A 17694-nucleotide genomic window follows, 5' to 3' on the forward strand; every position below is an offset into this window, starting at 1 on the left:
AACAACACATAAACGTGGAACTCAGTCTCATTGTATTTTTTTCTGTTTTCCTAAGATGTTGATGTACATTTTATGTGCAGACACTACCTTTCTATCTGGGCTCTAAGTTAATGTAAAAAATCGATGAATACGGTGGTTTCTGAACGAGAGTATGGTCGCTGATCGAGAGTGGTGATATGTAATTGTAGCTGCCGTGGTCGGAGCGTGTGTGGATGCACCCCTGTGTTAGAAATAGCGGCTGCAGACGCACATAAACGTGGAACCCAGTCTCACTGTATTTTTTCTGTGTTCATAAGATGTTGATATACATTTTTATGGAGAGATTTATGAGAACATTTGAGCAATGAGGTTAGTGTACAGAGACATTAAACAAGTGCCAAAGTATTCTCTACTGGACAATGGAAGTTTGGGATATTGGTATTTTATGATTGATATCTATGAATTTTTATTTAGTGTGTGACTGAATACTTCGATCATTGTTCAAGATTTCAAAATTTTCATAGACTGTAAACTTGTTTTTGTGCAGTATATAATGCAGTGTGAAACACGTACTAGGATAAAGAAAATGGAATGAATAAAATGAAACATTTCATAGCCTTTTATTGCTGATATTACAATTCTAATATTTTTAGCATTAAATACATTAATCGGGGTCCGATAAGACGGAGCGCGAGCCGCGCAAATGTATTTTGCGCCGCGCACACAAAATAACAGTTATATGGAATAATACGCGCGATATGAGAAGGTGTACCACGCGATAAATGTAGTCCGCCACAGCGGTCTCTGAACGAGAGTGAAATAGCGACGACCTATTGCCACAGCCGCGTGTTTACGATTTGTTTAAAGCTTTATATTTCGAGACATCCCATTGGGTCCGATAAATCGACTGGCCAATCCATAAACGTGTAACAAACTGGAGGAAGAGCAGATAACTCTAAGAAAAGTAATGGCGACGGTGCAAGTGCTTTGCCCGAATGGGCGACGTCAAAATGTTAAGATCACACCTAATTCAAAACTTTTACAAGTGAGTTAATGACCGTAGTGTCAAGATTACCTGAAACAATTGTCATTGTTGTCCAAATGGCATTATCAAGAAACTGTGTCAGAAACTGATAAGTTTTCTTTATTTTCGTGTCAGAACAAAGATCGGATGTGTAGATTATTTTTTAGAATATCACGGAAATTTATCTTTTTCTATGTAAACCTTTGGGAGCTGTCAAACCTAGCTAAACACTGGTTCCAAGTATTTGCTCTAAAACAGGATTGTTTGCATAATATATTAAAATTTTGCAATAGTTTGGCAAGTCATGCTGCGAATGGATATGTTCTTGTCAAAACACTGCTCCATACTTTCATTGTTTTAAAGTCACTAATGTTCAGTTAAGGAAATTATGCTGAAAATGTGTGAGACAAATTGTACAATATCTTTTGATGTCACACTAATAAGTTTTGCCAACACAAGGTACTTGAAGACGTGTGCAAGAAGCAAGGCTTCATTCCTGCAGAAGACTACAAACTTGTGTAAGCTCCTGAAAAAATCACTCTGATACATTTAAATATATTATAGACACTTACCAGTGATACAGGTAATATTGAAATATATTTTAGTTTTGTTTTGTAACTTTCTTTCAAAACAAAGTACATACACCATTTATATTATCGCTGCATTCATTAAGAATCTTTTGTGTTACAAGCGTGATACTATCTCCCTCAACATACTATTATTTTCATTTTGCTTGAAGAGAAAGTTATATTTCCAAGAAAGAATAAAAAAGTTATACCCCATTTTATATATATTTTATACAGAGACTTGACTTGGACACTAGATTGTTGACTTGGGCACTGGATGTTGAGGAAATAGTGGTAAATGTCTAACTGTTATTAAAAATGGTCTGTAGAAATTTCGCATTGGAGAAACCCCACATTTATCAAAATATTGTCACTTTAGGAACTCTTAAAGTAACAGGGATTCATTGAGTTTATATATATAACTGTTTATTATCAATATGCACAGTTTTGTATGTAATGTGATATTTTCACATCATTCAACTTGCTTGACAGGCATGGCAGGAAGGATCTTGATTTGAGCCTCTCTTTTCGATATGCAAACCTACCAAACAATGCAAAGTTGGAACTTCAAAAACTGGAAAAGTCTAGGGCAGAAGAAAATGTAGGAATTGCTCTGCAACTGGAATCAGGTCAGAGGCTGCAAAATTCTTTCCTTCCTGGTACAAGCTTGTGGGAAATTCTTCAACACTGGGAGACACAGTCTGGGTGAGTGAAATGAAATGGAGAACAAATAACTTGAACTCACTGGGTATGATGTTGTGTTAGCTTCAACTTACATCATTCCATGCAGTGATGAAGTGATTATGAAGTGATACAAATCTCATGTTTCCCATACGTTTACACAGACTGGTGATAGTTAGAGACATAAGGTTATTTTGGGAGATGGACCCTCAAGCATGGAGGATTGGATACAGTCATGGTGAGAACTGGTCAGGTTATTTTGTTTGTGTGAGTAAGTATATTCAAATTAGATAACACCATTTTTCATTATTTATGATAATGAGAAGTATATGGTCATGAAAATGTTACGGATATTGGTGTCTGGATACTTATTTGGTACTGTTTCCCATTTCAGTGAGTATGCAGGCAAGCTGACTGCCGTTGACAATAGTCAGACACCTCCTGCTCATCCAGTGTGTATCTACATGACAGAGGAGGTCAGTGAACCAGTTTGTCATAAAATCATTATATGAAGTGTGCACTTGTTATCTGTAGGGATGAGTTTTGGACAGACATAACTCGTTCAGGTATCTGGACATCTAGCCATCCTAACTAAATTGAGAATAATGATTTATGGAATAACCTTCACTGGTGTCATGATCATGACTAGAATTTTTACCTATGAAGATCCAGGTTAGAATTGATCTTCAGCTTCCCATGCTTGTTGTAAGAGGTGACTAACAGGATCGGGTTTTTCAGACTTGCAGACTTGGATAATACATATAGAACGATGTTCATGCTGTTGATCATCTGGTTCAGACTCAATTATCTACAGACTGCTGCCATATTGCTGAAATATTGCTGAGTGTGGCGTAAAACTAAATTCACTCACCAGAATCATTAGTGATCGGGACTGTGTTCCATAGTTGTTTCAAGTAATATAATTATTTCAAATTAGTCTTTCTATTCAATAGATGGAACCAGTTCATACTTTTTTTTGTGTGGGGTTTATTCAAATACAAGCTTGCTTTTCCAGGTGGTGGGTGAGTGTGCTCTGCAGTCCGCAACCCTACGTAAACTGGGACTTACAGCAGGCAGGGCTGTTATACGGTATGTAATGATTCACTGTGGATTGTGTTTATTGATGTATAACTTTAAAGTTTATTCAGTACTTCTGACTGTTTAGTGATGGGTAATTTGTTACTCTACCTGTGAAGATCAGGGTAAGAATTGATCTTCAGTAATCCATGCTTGTCGTAAGAGGTGACTGACATGATCGGGTAGTAGACTTGCTGACTTGGTTGGCAGGTCATTGTATCACAATAGCACATGTTGATGCTTACTGGATTGTCTGGTCCAGGCTTGAGTATTTACAGATAGCCGACATATAGCTAGAATATTGCTGAGTGCAGTGAAAAACTAAACCCGTTTTCTCATTTGTTACTAGGGGATGGTTTGAGATTAGGGACAGTGTCCTAAGAAAAGAACAGCAAAAGACAGGCACAACTTCCTACAATTATATGTAGCTAAGTGAAGTCATATAAGAATAAATGATCTAATTTGCTATTTATTTTTAGTTTAGTCAGTAAACGAGTGGTTTGAGTTTTACACTGCACTCAGCAATAATCCAGCTATATGGTGGCAGTCTGTAAATAATCTGGACCAGACAATCCAGTGATCAACAGCAAGAGGGTCACTCTGTGATCTGTTCACATGCGTCAAGCAAGGCAGCAAGCCTGACCACCCGATCCCATTAGCTGCCTGTTACGACAAGCATATTTGCCTTTTATGGCAAACATGGGTTGCTGAAGACCTGTTCCACCTTGGACCTTCACATTTTAGTGGAGGTTGGGGGTCATGAAAAAAATTGTACATGTACTTCAGGAAATGGGGGCTGGTGGAACAGGTAAAATGTTTTATGAACTTATCAGGAATCGTAAGAGTCCTACAAGTTCCCCCTTACCAGCCCCCTCAATGAGCAGTCACATTTGAATGTTACTTTTTTAGGCTTGTCCATCGACCAGTTGAAGATGCTGTTATAGCGGAGTTAGTAGCCAAAGCAGACAAGGAGAAAGTAAAGGAGGCTCGTCTTCAAGAAATAGCAGCTAGGAAACATGCTGAAATGCAGGAGAGTTCCTCATCAGAGAGTCAGACATCAGGTGACATCAGATGCATCCCAGAGAGACTGGAATCCAATATGGAGGCAGACAATTGTGATAATAAGGAGACAAAGAGTGAAGCAAGTTCATCTGGTCAGGAAGCTATGGAGGTGGACAATGCTGCATCTGTGATGTCTGTGTCCACAGGAGATACTAGTAACTCCAATACAATATGTGACAGAGGACAGAACAGTGCACAGAGCCAGGATCCAGTGCATCCAAGTGGACAGAGTAGCATAGAACAGCTTCGGAGTATGAACATACCAGGAGTGGAGATATTCACACCAGATGATTTCAATGATTTACCGCCAGATCAGCAACAGGTAAATCATACTGACTCTTCTAGTCCCTGTTCTTAGAACTCCAAGCTGCAATATAGCTGGAATATTGCCAAATGTGGCGTAAAAGTAAACTCACTCACTCTTAGAACTGCTAATCGATACAAGATATTCACAAATAAGTCTATTTGATTGAGTTTATGCCTAAATATATATCAGAATAGTTTATGTAAAATGTAATTTTTGGATACATCATAACTATTTTTGTCAATATAAAAATACCCAGAATGATACATGATTGAATATCTTGGTCACATACGACTCTAGTGTGCCTGGATACGATTTACTCTGAAAGATCATGTTACATAGTGCCTGTCACTGGCTGTGATGCTCTTCGTCAGGTCTTCACCTTCATGGTCATGTTGACAGAGCCTTTGCCCAGAGAGTGGAAGGTTGAGAGGTTCAATCCCTGGCCAAATGACATTAAAATGTGATACTTATTGTTACCTTGCCTCATGTTCAGCATTTATATCTTAATAGATGGAATGGACATTAATCAGAAATAGTCCATGCAGATACATACACTATCTAGTATTTTCTCGTGTGGTTAAAGTGTCCGCTTGTCATGCTTGTCACTCAGTCTGTTACCTCTTGGTGAAATGTCTCCCTCTAGCTGGCACGTGCACTTGCGCAGAAAATGATGCAGCGTATCATGGGGGAGTCATCACAGATGCCATCAAGTCAGAATGTTGCAGCTGCAAGACCCAGACAAGCACTACCACAACCACAATTTGCCGATTTCAAGGTGACCCAACCAGTATAACTTCAGTTCCTCTTTAACTCCACAATCAACATCGAATTAATGTCACCCAGTAAATCTGATTAACCCTTGCTTGATCCTTACTTGTTTTTTTGTCAGTTTTTCAGTATTAGATTCATAATATAATCATCTTAGTGACCATAATATTTTATGTAATTTCTGAATTAGATGTTTAAGGTATCATAATTTGACTACATCCACTGACTCTCAACTCCCTCTGACTCTCAACATCCACCGACTCTCAACACCCACCAACTCTCAACAAGTTCATAAACCTAATGTCTACGGAAACAAAGACTATTGAACAAATTGGAAAATATCTCAGTAGAGTCTTAAAGCCACGCAGTTAATTCCACATTATGAATATTTTTCAGTGCAATTGCTATTATGCATGTATAAATCTATACACAAATTCCTATGTATATTGAATGGGCCTGTGGCCTTAAAATGAAATAAATTTTGTCTGTATGATTGTCTATTGACTGCTACCATCATTTTTGAATGTGGTATAATTACAGTTCCCAGAATCTTCCAAGGGGAAATCTGTCTACTCCAATGAGCTAAGGTATGATCTCGAGAACCATGGTTAAAAAATCTTTACTAACTATGTTTATAGTTTCCATGTTGTGTCATATGCATGATAACGATCACTGAAGTATGGGAGGTAAGATTTCTCTACATCAGTCAAGTCTAATTCATAATGATGCAAATTTGAGAACAGAATGTTTTGAACAGATTTCTTCTTTCAGTGATGTGGACCGAGAGGAGTTCAAGGTATGTTGTTTATGTTGCTTGCATAATGATCATGGTGGTATTTTCAGTTTTATAGTTAATAATATGTAATGAAATAGTATGTCGTTGTTAAGCAGTAGTCTAAAAAAGGAAAAAATATATGTATACATGGATATACATGTATGTATATATTTATCAACAAACTTAGCTGTATTCGTTGTAATACTCTGAACAGTTTTAGATCAATTTAGCTTACGTCAGGTTGGAATGACAAAATGCCACAAGTAGAAATTTGAACTTTTGACTTGTATTTTCATAAATCTCCTCTTCTTCATCTTGAATGATGACATGAGGCTGTTCAGAATACATTCGGACTTTATTATATCTTTTTTGTTAGTTCATGAAAATGTGTAAAGGATATTTAATCAGGAGTACTGTTAACAAGAACCAACTTCATCCTGATGTGTTTCAGCCTTGTGACAGAGAAACTGTGTTGTTTGACTTGGACAAGCCAGTTGGTAGTTCTCATCCTGGGCAGACTAATGGTAAGGGGGTTTGTTAAGTGTGTTTTACATAAACCTATGATGAACTTGAGCGAATCCCCCCAAACCAAGATTCACCCATGGATGAATGCTTAACTTTGTTGCAAATTGTTGTGACCAGTAGACTTCAATGTTTTTGGCCCAGAATGTACAATATAATTTAATAGGGACAATACAGTGGCCATGGCAAGATACCAGAAGGAATTTGTGTGATGTTATGTAAGAGTTCTTTGTTGTCTCTGATGTTTGCAGTGAATGTAAGTGTCAATATTGTATGTAGTGTCAAATCAGGATAATCTAACAGATTTTTGTCCAAGCAATCTAATTAAAAACTTCTTACCCCCAAAAGATTATCAACTTGTTTGTGGTTAATTTTAAGTCTGTCAAACGCTAATTGGCCTGTGCAATAAAAACTAATTAAATGAAGACTGACTTTACGTGCTGTTGTTATGGTAACAGTAATTAGACTCCTTTCACAGACTGTAGGTGCTGTTGCTATCATTGCATGTTGCAGTAGTTTGACTCCTTTTACAGATGATCTTCCTGATGACTTCTTTGAAGTTACTGATGCAGACGTTCGGAAAATGATGACTGACCTCCAGAAAAATGTGTAAGTCAATGTCTCTAGTTATCTGAAGTCCAGAAAAAGGGCTGCTGGGTATTACATGTGAGTAGAGATGATGAATAATTACAGGATTGTCCTTCATTGATAAACTGCTCAATACGTTTTGTATGTTTCTGGATATATACCACTTAAAGAAGTCAAAGAACAACCTATTGACTATAGTAATATGAGAGAATGAAGGTGCTATTTGATATCTTTTGAGTCTTTTGCATTCATTCAACTGTACATAAATGACAAAAGTACCGACCTACGAAATATTTTTTCATCACTCTTAGCTAGGCAGGTATTATGTATGTCGGTTCCTTCTTTTTTCCTGTTGATAGGCATGCTGAGTATGTTCTAGATATTATGATTACACGATGCCATTTAAAAAGTGGTCAGATGCAACATGTCATATTTGGGGTTTGTCTTTCATAGTACAGTATAAATTCTAGTACTGTTTTGATTGAGTCCCATCCGGGATTCGAACCCGCACCCTCAGAGTCAGGCACACAAAGTCTCAACCAAAACAGTACTAGAATTTGTACTGTACTAAGAAAGTGAAATTCCAAATTTGACATATGTTGCATTTCCAGTTATTAGGTTATTATTGCAAGTCCATGCAACTCTTGGAGAATTGTTATCTACCTAATTGTGAAAGAGATTGTGGATGTATTAATGTACATGGTGGAGCATTATACATCCACTCACTTAGTTTTGGAAAGGAAGTGAGAAGTATTTATACAAATGCATTACAAACAGTCCCTTTTTCTTTTAGCTTGTGATGATGCTGATGATGATTTGGAGATTTTGATACCAAATGTTACAGCTAGATCAACTGTTATGGGTAAATACCTAATAGGTTTGTGTGTAACATAGTGTAAGTCTAGACATACATAGTAAAGATGAGAGAAGTGACACATATAGATGAAATGTCTACATTCATCAATACACCCTGTGCTGCAGGGAAAACCTGGCCGACGCCCCCCTGATGACACAGTCCATGAGGCAGGCCAGGCTGGAGGAGCGATATAGCAAGTACAAGAAGGTGGTCATCCGGGTACAGTTCCCGGACAAACTGGTGCTACAGGGGATGTTCAGACCACGTGAAACAGGTCAGTGAGAGTTGTCAGGGTAGGCTTGGGCTTTGTGATCAGTTGGTTGGGAGTACTTGTTGATTAGATAGTTGCATAGGACTCGATGGTGAGGTGGTTGGATAGGACATGGTGGTCAGTTAGTTGAATATGACTTGGTTACCAGTTGGTTGAATAGGACTTGGTGATCAGTTGGTTGGATAGGACTTGTATTGTCTTCAGATTCAGATTAAATTTTCTCACCACAAATAGCTGCAAAACCAATGATGAGGTGTTAAGCAACACTCACTCACTCACTCACTCACTCTATTCTGACTTATAAGTAGATGTCCCATGTTCATTGCATTCCATATCACCACGATGCTAAGACAAGTACTGTCTTACTCTAAGATATCCGTGTTGATTTCCTAGTCTGAATGTTGTGACTGTGATTAATCTGAATGAAATACTTGCTGCATAGAGTTCCTAATATATGGCTGATAAGTCAGAGACATGTTAAAGGTAATGCCTTGTTTTATGTTCTTGCAGTGTTTGCTGTTCAGAAGTTTGTGAAAGAACATCTCCAGGACAAAACAACTCCATTTTACCTCTGTAAGTTATCGCCTTCTTCACCATCTCAATGCATGAATGTTTTGTAGTGGTTTAGCGTCACGTTTTCAATTTGTGTGTGTTTGGATGCATGTGTGTGTGCATTTCAAAACTGTATTTCAAGCTGGTTACTTATTACTGGAAGTGAGTGGTCATGACAGAATCTTACATCTGTCACCTGAGGCCACGAGAAACTATTGTGTTCAAGTAGGAAATGTGTATTTCTTACTGAAAGACAACACTCTCCTAAGACCAGAGTAACAAGTGAGTATCAACTCCCTGCTGCCAAATATTGAAATGAAAAAGCATAGAAGCGTGAGTAATATTGAAATGAGAAGGTTCAGGTTTTAATTTTAATAATCGCTTCAATATTTCACTGTGAACTACTGAACACAACCAGCTTCTACTGAGAGGTTGGGTACAGGAATGGTAAAAGCCTCCACTCGTGACCCTGAAGACTTGTATTTGATTCCCCACATGGGTACAATGTGTGGAGCCCATTTCTTGTGTCCCCTGTCGTGATATTGCTGGAATGTAGCTAAAAGTGGCATAAAACCTCATTCACTCTTATGTAAAAAACTAACTGAAGCACCCTGAAAATGATCACTGAACACATGGTAATTTCATCTGTTTTAAACATGTTGAAAATAAATCACAGTCATCATGAGAAGATAGAGAAAACATTTCTCACGTGGTTGAAGTTCATATTTTCGTAATGATACAATTATTTCATAATGTGTGTTTTTTGAAAGGCACTAAGGTACCATGCATAATTTATGGCTAGGGGAAATGATTTTGGTTCTTATGAAGAAGCATGTACAATGTAAATGACCTCCAATAACGTTCATGTTCATAGTATGTGACCCTCCTACATGTCATGTACAAAATCAGTGACTCCTTTCTCTTTCTTCCCCCCACCAATCTTCAAGCATAATTTTTAATGTAATAATAGTTCTATTTTCAAAATCGCTAAATTGCTGACTCCCACTAGTATATGTATACAAAATTTGGGAACTATTATATTTTGATCATGTGATATGTCTTTGTTTACAGATACAACTCCTCCAAAGTGTGTTCTTAAAGACAGGAGCTCCACTCTCATAGAGGTGAGGATATTATTGATGTTATGATATCTATGATGTTTTGCAGATTAAAAGTAGTATGCAGAGGAGAAGGTTCAGATGATCCTGGTAGAGTCAGCTTGGTAAGGCTCATCATGAGCTCAGGGACCTTGCTGCCAATACATGCAGCCCAGACAGCGAATGGGACTACTTCTCCCAGGAAATGCTGCCTAGACGAACCCACCAAGAACTTTTCAGAGAATATATGTAGGCTTCTACATTACTCAGATTGTCGAAAGCACAGAGCTGTGCCCCAGGTGGAGAACCTGGGCACTCTCCTGATCTGCACGGGGCGGTGGGGTAGCCTAGTGGTTAAAGCATTCGCTCATCACTCCGAAGACCCGGGTTTTGCTCCCTACATAGGTACAATGTGTGAGGCCCATTTTCTGGTCTCCCCCACCGTGATATCGCAGGAATATTGCTAGAAGCAGCGTAAAACCAAACTCACTCACTCACTCACTCCTGATCTGCACCAAGAGGTCAGGAGGTACCAAATGGCACAAAGAATAATGGGTAGCCTGATGACAGTGTACTTGAGATGCAAAGAAAGACATTTCCAAGGCAAGTTCCACATATTTAGCATGCTTTTCCAGTATCTTGCCGATCACATTGCTGTCAAAAGAGACAGATGTTATTAGTAGTATTATTTATATAACACATTACGCTATGAAACTCCTGTGGGCCATGTTATATAAAGCTGTCATAAGTTTATCTTCAATTGTAAACCAAAAGTTACTGTGTTCTGTAACCTGATTGGTCGAAAAACATGATCAAATGGTATTAGATTCCCGGAAAGTGCAAGACTATTCACCGCATATTGACATGCAAACAATTGTTTTGTTGTGTCATCAACGGTGGTGACGTCATTCAAATCATATTGTGACGTAAAGTTAGAATGACGTCACAAATGAGCAACTCCAGATGCTACCATGGGAACCAGCTGATGCGGCCAGCTGATACGGCCAGCTGATGACACTTCACTGCTGTACCCCTACTCGATGTAAACGAGTGCAGACAGTAAAACCCCTTTGGTTTACTTTTTTGTTTACAGTGTCGATAAACATCATGTGTTGGCCAATTTCCGTCGGTTCCAAATGCATTCCCGTGCTTCAAATACTCTATAACACCCGGAAATTGGCCATCACATGATGTTTATCTCCTAAGTATGGGCAAGTTAGCAAATAACAGTCAGGTCATAAACATGTACATGTATTACATTTAAGTTCTCTATGAACATTGCCAGCAGTAATTGACTTGGTTTACTGGACAAACAAGGTCTTGAGTAAGGGTATTAATTGCACATGGATCTATTTGATAACTTTGTTCTGCACATACATTTATCTTACCTCACACATAAATGTCGCTGACAATGAAGATCCGGGATGGACCAGCAACCCATGCTTGCCACAAACTATGCTTATCGCAAGAGGTGAATAACAGGATCGGGTGGTCTGGCTCGCTGACTGACTTGGTTGACACGTCATCGGTTCCCATTTGCATAGATCAATGTTCATGATGGTGGTCACTGGATTGTCTGGTCTTGATTATTTACAGACCACCACCATATAGTTTGAATATTGCTGAGTGCGGCGGAAAACTAAACTTATTCACTCATAAATATCACTCTCTGAATGTCTTAGTGCTCTTCTTTTACTTTTCAATGTATCCTGCTTACATGTTTTCTGTGTACAATGCTGGGAATGCTGAAGTCATTTGGTACTTCAAGGTAGTAATTTCTTGTCTCAAATAACACTGAATTTTGTATGATGTACAGCAGTTAAAGACATTTTGTGAATGTAAATGGACTTATGTGTGTGAGCAAAATCTAGCAATGGCTACAAAATGATATGTACCTGTTCTTCAGACAATTCAAGATTAATTCTGGCTCAGGGAACATAAACAAACATCAAGGGTGCATCAACCCATGTCCACTTCGAGACCAGTGAACAACTTATAGTGTTGCCCATCTTTAATGCACAAGAGATCCAGGATTACTTCGATGATTAGATGTTGAGAGACCTAGGATAAGGAACTGCATGTAATACCTCTTGATCTGGTCTCTACTCTTGTCCTACAGGCTCACCTTGTCCCAGCTACACGTGTCTACTTCGGCTGTGACGTTGCCAAAGGTACATATTGATACATGCTTGACATCTGGAAAAGGATAAGCTGTTTGTTTTACATTCTTGAACCAGCTCTTAAAGATTATGGACATCATTGATCAATCTAATTACTTTCAGGTATATATTTAGCTCATCAAACATGGAAACAGTTTGAAAATGCGAAGCTGTTTTGTTTAAAATGTGGATGATTTTAGAGATTTATATTTTCATAAATTCAAAAGTATTTCTAAACCAATGAATGCAGGAATGCAAACTTAGCATTAAACCTCTTCTGCTTTGTGTTTTTTTTTGTTGGTGAAATTTACGTCACCTCAGCAAGAGCGATTAGTATCTCTAACAACTAGAAGTGGAAAGTTTTGGTTCTAATGTGAAACTTTTTACTGATACTATGTACGGGGCCTAGACTTTCGAAGCTCTCTTAGCGCTAAGATAGTCGTAAGTGCCATACATTAACATTAACTTATGACTATCTTAGCGCTAAGAGAGCTTCAAAAATCTAGGCCGTGACTTGTGCCTAAGCAGATCTGGATAAGTCCCAGGTTTTCTGTTAGATGATACATGTGTGCTACTGTTAAGGTGTGAGTTATCAGATGTATGCCTTGTCTTCAGATCACTATCTCTCAGAAGGTGTGAGGGCCGAGATCTCTACCCGAGAACAGGCAGAGGAAGTGGCATTCAAGAGGTAAAATACTCAGACAACTCTCTTACCTGTATTGTGTGTGGTGGGGTTCCAATTACCATGAATTTAAGGATATTGGTCAAGGTCGTAGTTTCTAAATTTGAAAATGACTATAGGAAGTGTTAAATTAAATGAGAGATTGTTTAGAATGGGTTCTAAATGCCTGAAAACAAGTTGACACTTTACAACACGTAATGTTTCTTTGTGAGATGAAGGATGGAAAAGCAATTGCATGTCCTTAACCTTTCAGCCTTCCCCGCTGTGAACCAAGTTCCTCAGAAACAGCTGGTCCAAAGTCAGCAGCAGTAGCATCACGAACAGAGTCATCTAGCACAAGGTCATCATCAACGGCTAAGTCTGGAGAGAAAGCTCCCAAGTGGTTGAAACTTGGTCAGTGGAACAGTTGAACACTGCTGTTGGTTAAAGGGTTAATCTCAATAAACTTTAACTGTATGTTGAATCTGTGTGATAAAAAATAGCCAGTGTACTGTTGATACAAAGATTTCACCAAGGGCATAGAATTAAGACAATTCGCATTTTGGTGTTCTGGATTCACCTCTGAGTGGATGTACTGAGTGTACGGATGGTAAATGTTACAAAGGAATTAAGTCATAGCCATTTTATAGGAACAGAACCTATAACAAAGTAACATTTGTGTTGCAGGCAAGAAGTAACTATGGTAATAGTTATCATCCTGTCGACTGTCTGTGATGGTTACAGAATTTGCAGATGTCAGTGCTTACACAGTGGGAATCACTTCGACCATCCTGGGCACAGTGCTGTATGAAACTCACAGGGAAGATGTACCATGTATGATGCAGTGTTCCAGACAGGTTCTGCAGAAGACTTTTGACAGTTAGAGGAATAGTTCTACAAGTTCCATTTTCAGCTATAATTTGAGGCACATTATTTCAAGATGTATACAAGTAATTCTAAGTCATTTCTTTAGCGGACCAAGAAGTATTTTTGGTGTTACCTTTGGGACACTCACTGCAACTATTTCCTTGCCTAGTGGTGCTGATAATGTCGCTGATTTTGTGTAGTTGTCTACAGAGTTTAGTGCTATAAGTAGCAGGCACTGAGATCATTATTCATCTGGTAACTATAACTGTATTTTCAGAGTTAATGCAAAGATGACGTATAGATGCAAATATTGAAGTAATTAGTTAAGAAAGGTACTTACCTGGTATGACTGTGCTTTGAGATGACAGATGTTTATGATTGTTTTAGTAATATTTGGCAATACTGCATCATGATGTTCCAAGTAGGTCATCTTGACATTCATATAACACACACTGAGATTACAGCTTCACATTTCAATGTGGATGAGAGTAGCACAGTATTGTTTATATGAGAAATGTTTCACTATTATTTAAGTAATTCAGAATTTAAGGATAATTAATTCGAAAAGGAACCTTCATGAATATATATTATAACACAAACTGTTAAAGTTCCTTTTAAGATTTAATTTGGAACAATTCAAGTATGATGTGGAGATATGAATAAAGTCTGAGCTATGGTCATGCAGATATGAGAATAATTAAGACAGGCTATCATTGGGACATGTGGATAATGTTGATGTTTTAAGAGGTATACCAATTCTTGACACAACCTTGAGGAATAAGAGCCTGTGTCACATGGGGACAGGGTACCAGTGATTGGATAATGGACATGATGCAATATGAAAAGACAGTAATCTTGTACCATGTACAAAACCTGATTTGTTAATAAATGTTTATGTGATATTGCTATGGTTTTCGTCATTATGTAGCATTAATTAAGTTGTCGCTGTCTATTTCCTCCAACAAGTATTTTCGAAATTTATGTTTTGGATCCAAGGTAAATTGTTCATGTTCAACAAATTGTACTCATTTATTTGGTGTGAATCTTCAGTTAATCATATGGCATTCCACACAGTTTAGTGCACGCAGATATACATTTAAATAAAAGGGTGATTATTAAGAAGTGTAAGCCAATGAAAATAGATTGCATTACAGACATTTTCTTGTCTAATGTGAACTGTGCTACAGTGATAAGTCTGGGCGCATACACTGTATTCAGGCCTTTCGTTAGAGACCAGGAACTCAGTGCTACAGTGTTAAGTCTGGGCGCATACACTGTATTCAGGCCTTTCGTTAGAGGCCAGTTCTCTCTGCAGAAATACAGGACTTAACATTTGATACTGTTGATCCGAGGGAGAGTTGTTGGACGTCAGATGACCACAACTTTACAAATGCTGCCTTTAGCTTTACCTATATTTAGCTTGGAAAGTAATATTACTCAGTAGTATCCCCCATTAAGGTGTCTGTGTTCTGTTTTAGTAGGTAACAATTTTATATGAACAGTGTGTGCTCTTGCGTTGTCATCCTGAAACAAAAAAAATACTTCTGGACAAAAATAACAGTGAGTGAGTGAGTTTACTTTATTCCAGCTATATGGCGGCGGTCTGTAAATAATTGAGTCTGAAACAGACAATCCAGTGACCAACAACATGAGCATCGATCTGCACAATTGGGAACCGATGACGTGTCAACCAAGTCAGAGTCTGACCACCCGGTCCGTTAGTCGCCTCTTACGACAAGCATAGTCACCTTTTATGGCAAGCATGGGTGCAAAATAACACCATGTGTGCCTTCATAGTGTTGTCATTGTAGTACTGCCCAGTGCCAAGTCCATGAATAACATGTAAAGGTGTTCTGCCTGCCACGGTGACCGTATGTTCACAGATGCAAGGCCAAAAGACCTTTCTGTCCAACGTTAACAGCATGAAAATGGTCATTACCTCCACAACACGTTCGTAGCTCATGTCAGGGAGGTCAAAAGTAAACCTTGATTCATTTAAATTTCATTAGGTTTGCACATTTCCCATGTGCCTGCTCCCGACACCCACCGGCGCCTTGCAGTTTTCTGACCGTGCATCACTCTGGGGGATATCAAGTGGTAGACATGCAGGGTGCCTCTGTGAAGTCAACTGTGAATAATTTGTCCACTCACTCACGAACATTAACCGAACAAGGAACACAGACTCAAAGACAATTGTTATTCTGAGTCACAAACAAGAAAACAGATCAGTGATTGGCGTTGTTTTGTCATGAATGAAGTGTCATCACGCGGAAAACAAATGTTTCGAGGTAATGATCAACAGTCCATGGAAGTAGCGCACTTGGCATATTAAATTAAAAGTATTAAAGGAAGTATTAAATGACCATTGAAACTCTCGTTAAATACAGAAACACGCACACACACACATGCACATATTCTCAAAAGGCTGCATCTCCCTCGGGATCTCTTCCACGGGTGCATATAGGAAGGTGCTCACAGATCACCTGTTGCCAGGTTCGACCCTGGCTGAAGGTGTTGCAGGCTGGAACGTGTGTTAGCATTGCGTTAAAACGTTACAGCCGTAAGTGCCAGAGAGTGTTACTGTAGAGTCTTCCAGTTCGCGTTAAAGCTGAAACCTGTCTTATTTTCAAGCTAAAAGCACGCAAACAATAGGAAGGACCTGCCATGTGCTGTATGGAACGCGTGGCGAGGGAGGGATTTTAAAACCCCATCACTTAGACGACAGTAGACACCAATGTAAATGCAGCAGAGTAACTTTCGTCGGCACAATTTGTTAATGATTCTGAAAGAGTACAGATCGAAACTCTGAACTGGGTATCACTTTTAACAATGAAAACATGGTGTATTCTTATGTAGCTGCTGAAACGAACGACACTTTAATATTTGTACCTGTATGATATACATTTTGTATCACTCACTGTCTGTCCCACCTGAGCTGACATCATGTTGTCGTGACGCTTCGCAGCCTTTTGGCGCCATGTAAGTATATGAACATTTGGAAAGAACTACGGGGTCCTGCTTTTCGGAGTGTCCGTTTATTTGTTGGATACTCTAGTTTGTCTTTCAAACCTCGATGTTTCATTTGAACCGATATACGATCTAAGATTCCCCAGGTTAAATATGGACAGCTTCGCTTCCATTTTCATTTAGCCCATAAGTTGTACATGACATTGTGAAACTTTGCACACAAACTGAACAAAATACACTTTGCATACAAAGTGGATAAAAGTTGATCTGGTACAATAATTTCTTTTGTCTTGTTACTGTGACATGTTCATAAATTTGGAATGTCTACTATAATAATATGAGATTTAGTTAGATTTGCAGGCAGGATATTTGTTCTTTAACAAAACCCATATATTATACAGTTGATTTTTATTCATAGATTCATTATTCCCTGTTTCAGTTTTTTAGATTTTCTGGGAGACATGAAACCGAGGAGTGGGGGGTTGTGTCCCGTGTCTAACGTCAAAACATTTCTTAAGCAGAGATCGGTTCGGATTTAATGTAAGAAAAGCGAGCAAACCCACTGATTTCTGATGACTGCAGTAGTCATGAGTAGTAACCGTATACACGTGACAGTCACCTGACATTTTCAAAATGGCGCGCCACTGAACTTGAGTATTTAGGACTATATAAAGCTCTCTGTCGTTTTCACTTTATGACTTTCATGTTTGAAAATAACATATTCATGTTTAAAAATAACATTTACTGATGTATGTAACAGTTGAAAATGAGAAAGGCATTTATTTTCATAGGGTTGTTTTGCCATATATATGGTTCATTTAATGGTACAGAATCAAACGCATGTAATTTGTAAAACATATATCGAAATTTTCAACAGTCATCATTATTACGCTGCGCTCAGCTGCTGAAAAAAAG

The 17694-nt window shown here is 38.4% G+C and overlaps 1 protein-coding gene across 1 annotated transcript; it reads left to right on the forward strand.

Moving 5' to 3' along the window:
- The first annotated feature begins 926 nt into the window (after nucleotides 1-926).
- Nucleotides 927-14714, forward strand: LOC137285218 (tether containing UBX domain for GLUT4-like). Its single transcript, XM_067817492.1, has 18 exons — nucleotides 927-1024; nucleotides 1463-1521; nucleotides 2062-2274; nucleotides 2645-2726; nucleotides 3266-3339; nucleotides 4237-4711; nucleotides 5340-5471; nucleotides 6005-6051; nucleotides 6236-6260; nucleotides 6691-6763; nucleotides 7295-7370; nucleotides 8331-8479; nucleotides 8987-9049; nucleotides 10100-10152; nucleotides 12245-12296; nucleotides 12900-12972; nucleotides 13220-13359; nucleotides 13633-14714. The coding sequence occupies exons 1-18, from the start codon at nucleotides 947-949 to the stop codon at nucleotides 13641-13643; spliced, it is 1875 nt and encodes a 624-aa protein (XP_067673593.1). The 5' UTR covers nucleotides 927-946; the 3' UTR covers nucleotides 13644-14714.
- The last annotated feature ends 2980 nt before the right edge of the window (nucleotides 14715-17694 follow it).

Source organism: Haliotis asinina, chromosome 5, assembly GCF_037392515.1.
Source record: "Haliotis asinina isolate JCU_RB_2024 chromosome 5, JCU_Hal_asi_v2, whole genome shotgun sequence".
Taxonomy (NCBI): domain Eukaryota; kingdom Metazoa; phylum Mollusca; class Gastropoda; order Lepetellida; family Haliotidae; genus Haliotis; species Haliotis asinina.

Excerpts from the sequence above, each read along its gene's own strand:
- LOC137285218 (XM_067817492.1), top strand. The coding sequence starts at position 947 with ATGGCGACGGTGCAAGTGCTTTGCCCGAATGGGCGACGTCAAAATGTT. Across the intron at positions 9,050-10,099 it reads AACAACTCCATTTTACCTCT|ATACAACTCCTCCAAAGTGT; the intron begins GTAAGTTATCGC and ends CTTTGTTTACAG. Across the intron at positions 12,973-13,219 it reads GAGGAAGTGGCATTCAAGAG|CCTTCCCCGCTGTGAACCAA; the intron begins GTAAAATACTCA and ends TTAACCTTTCAG.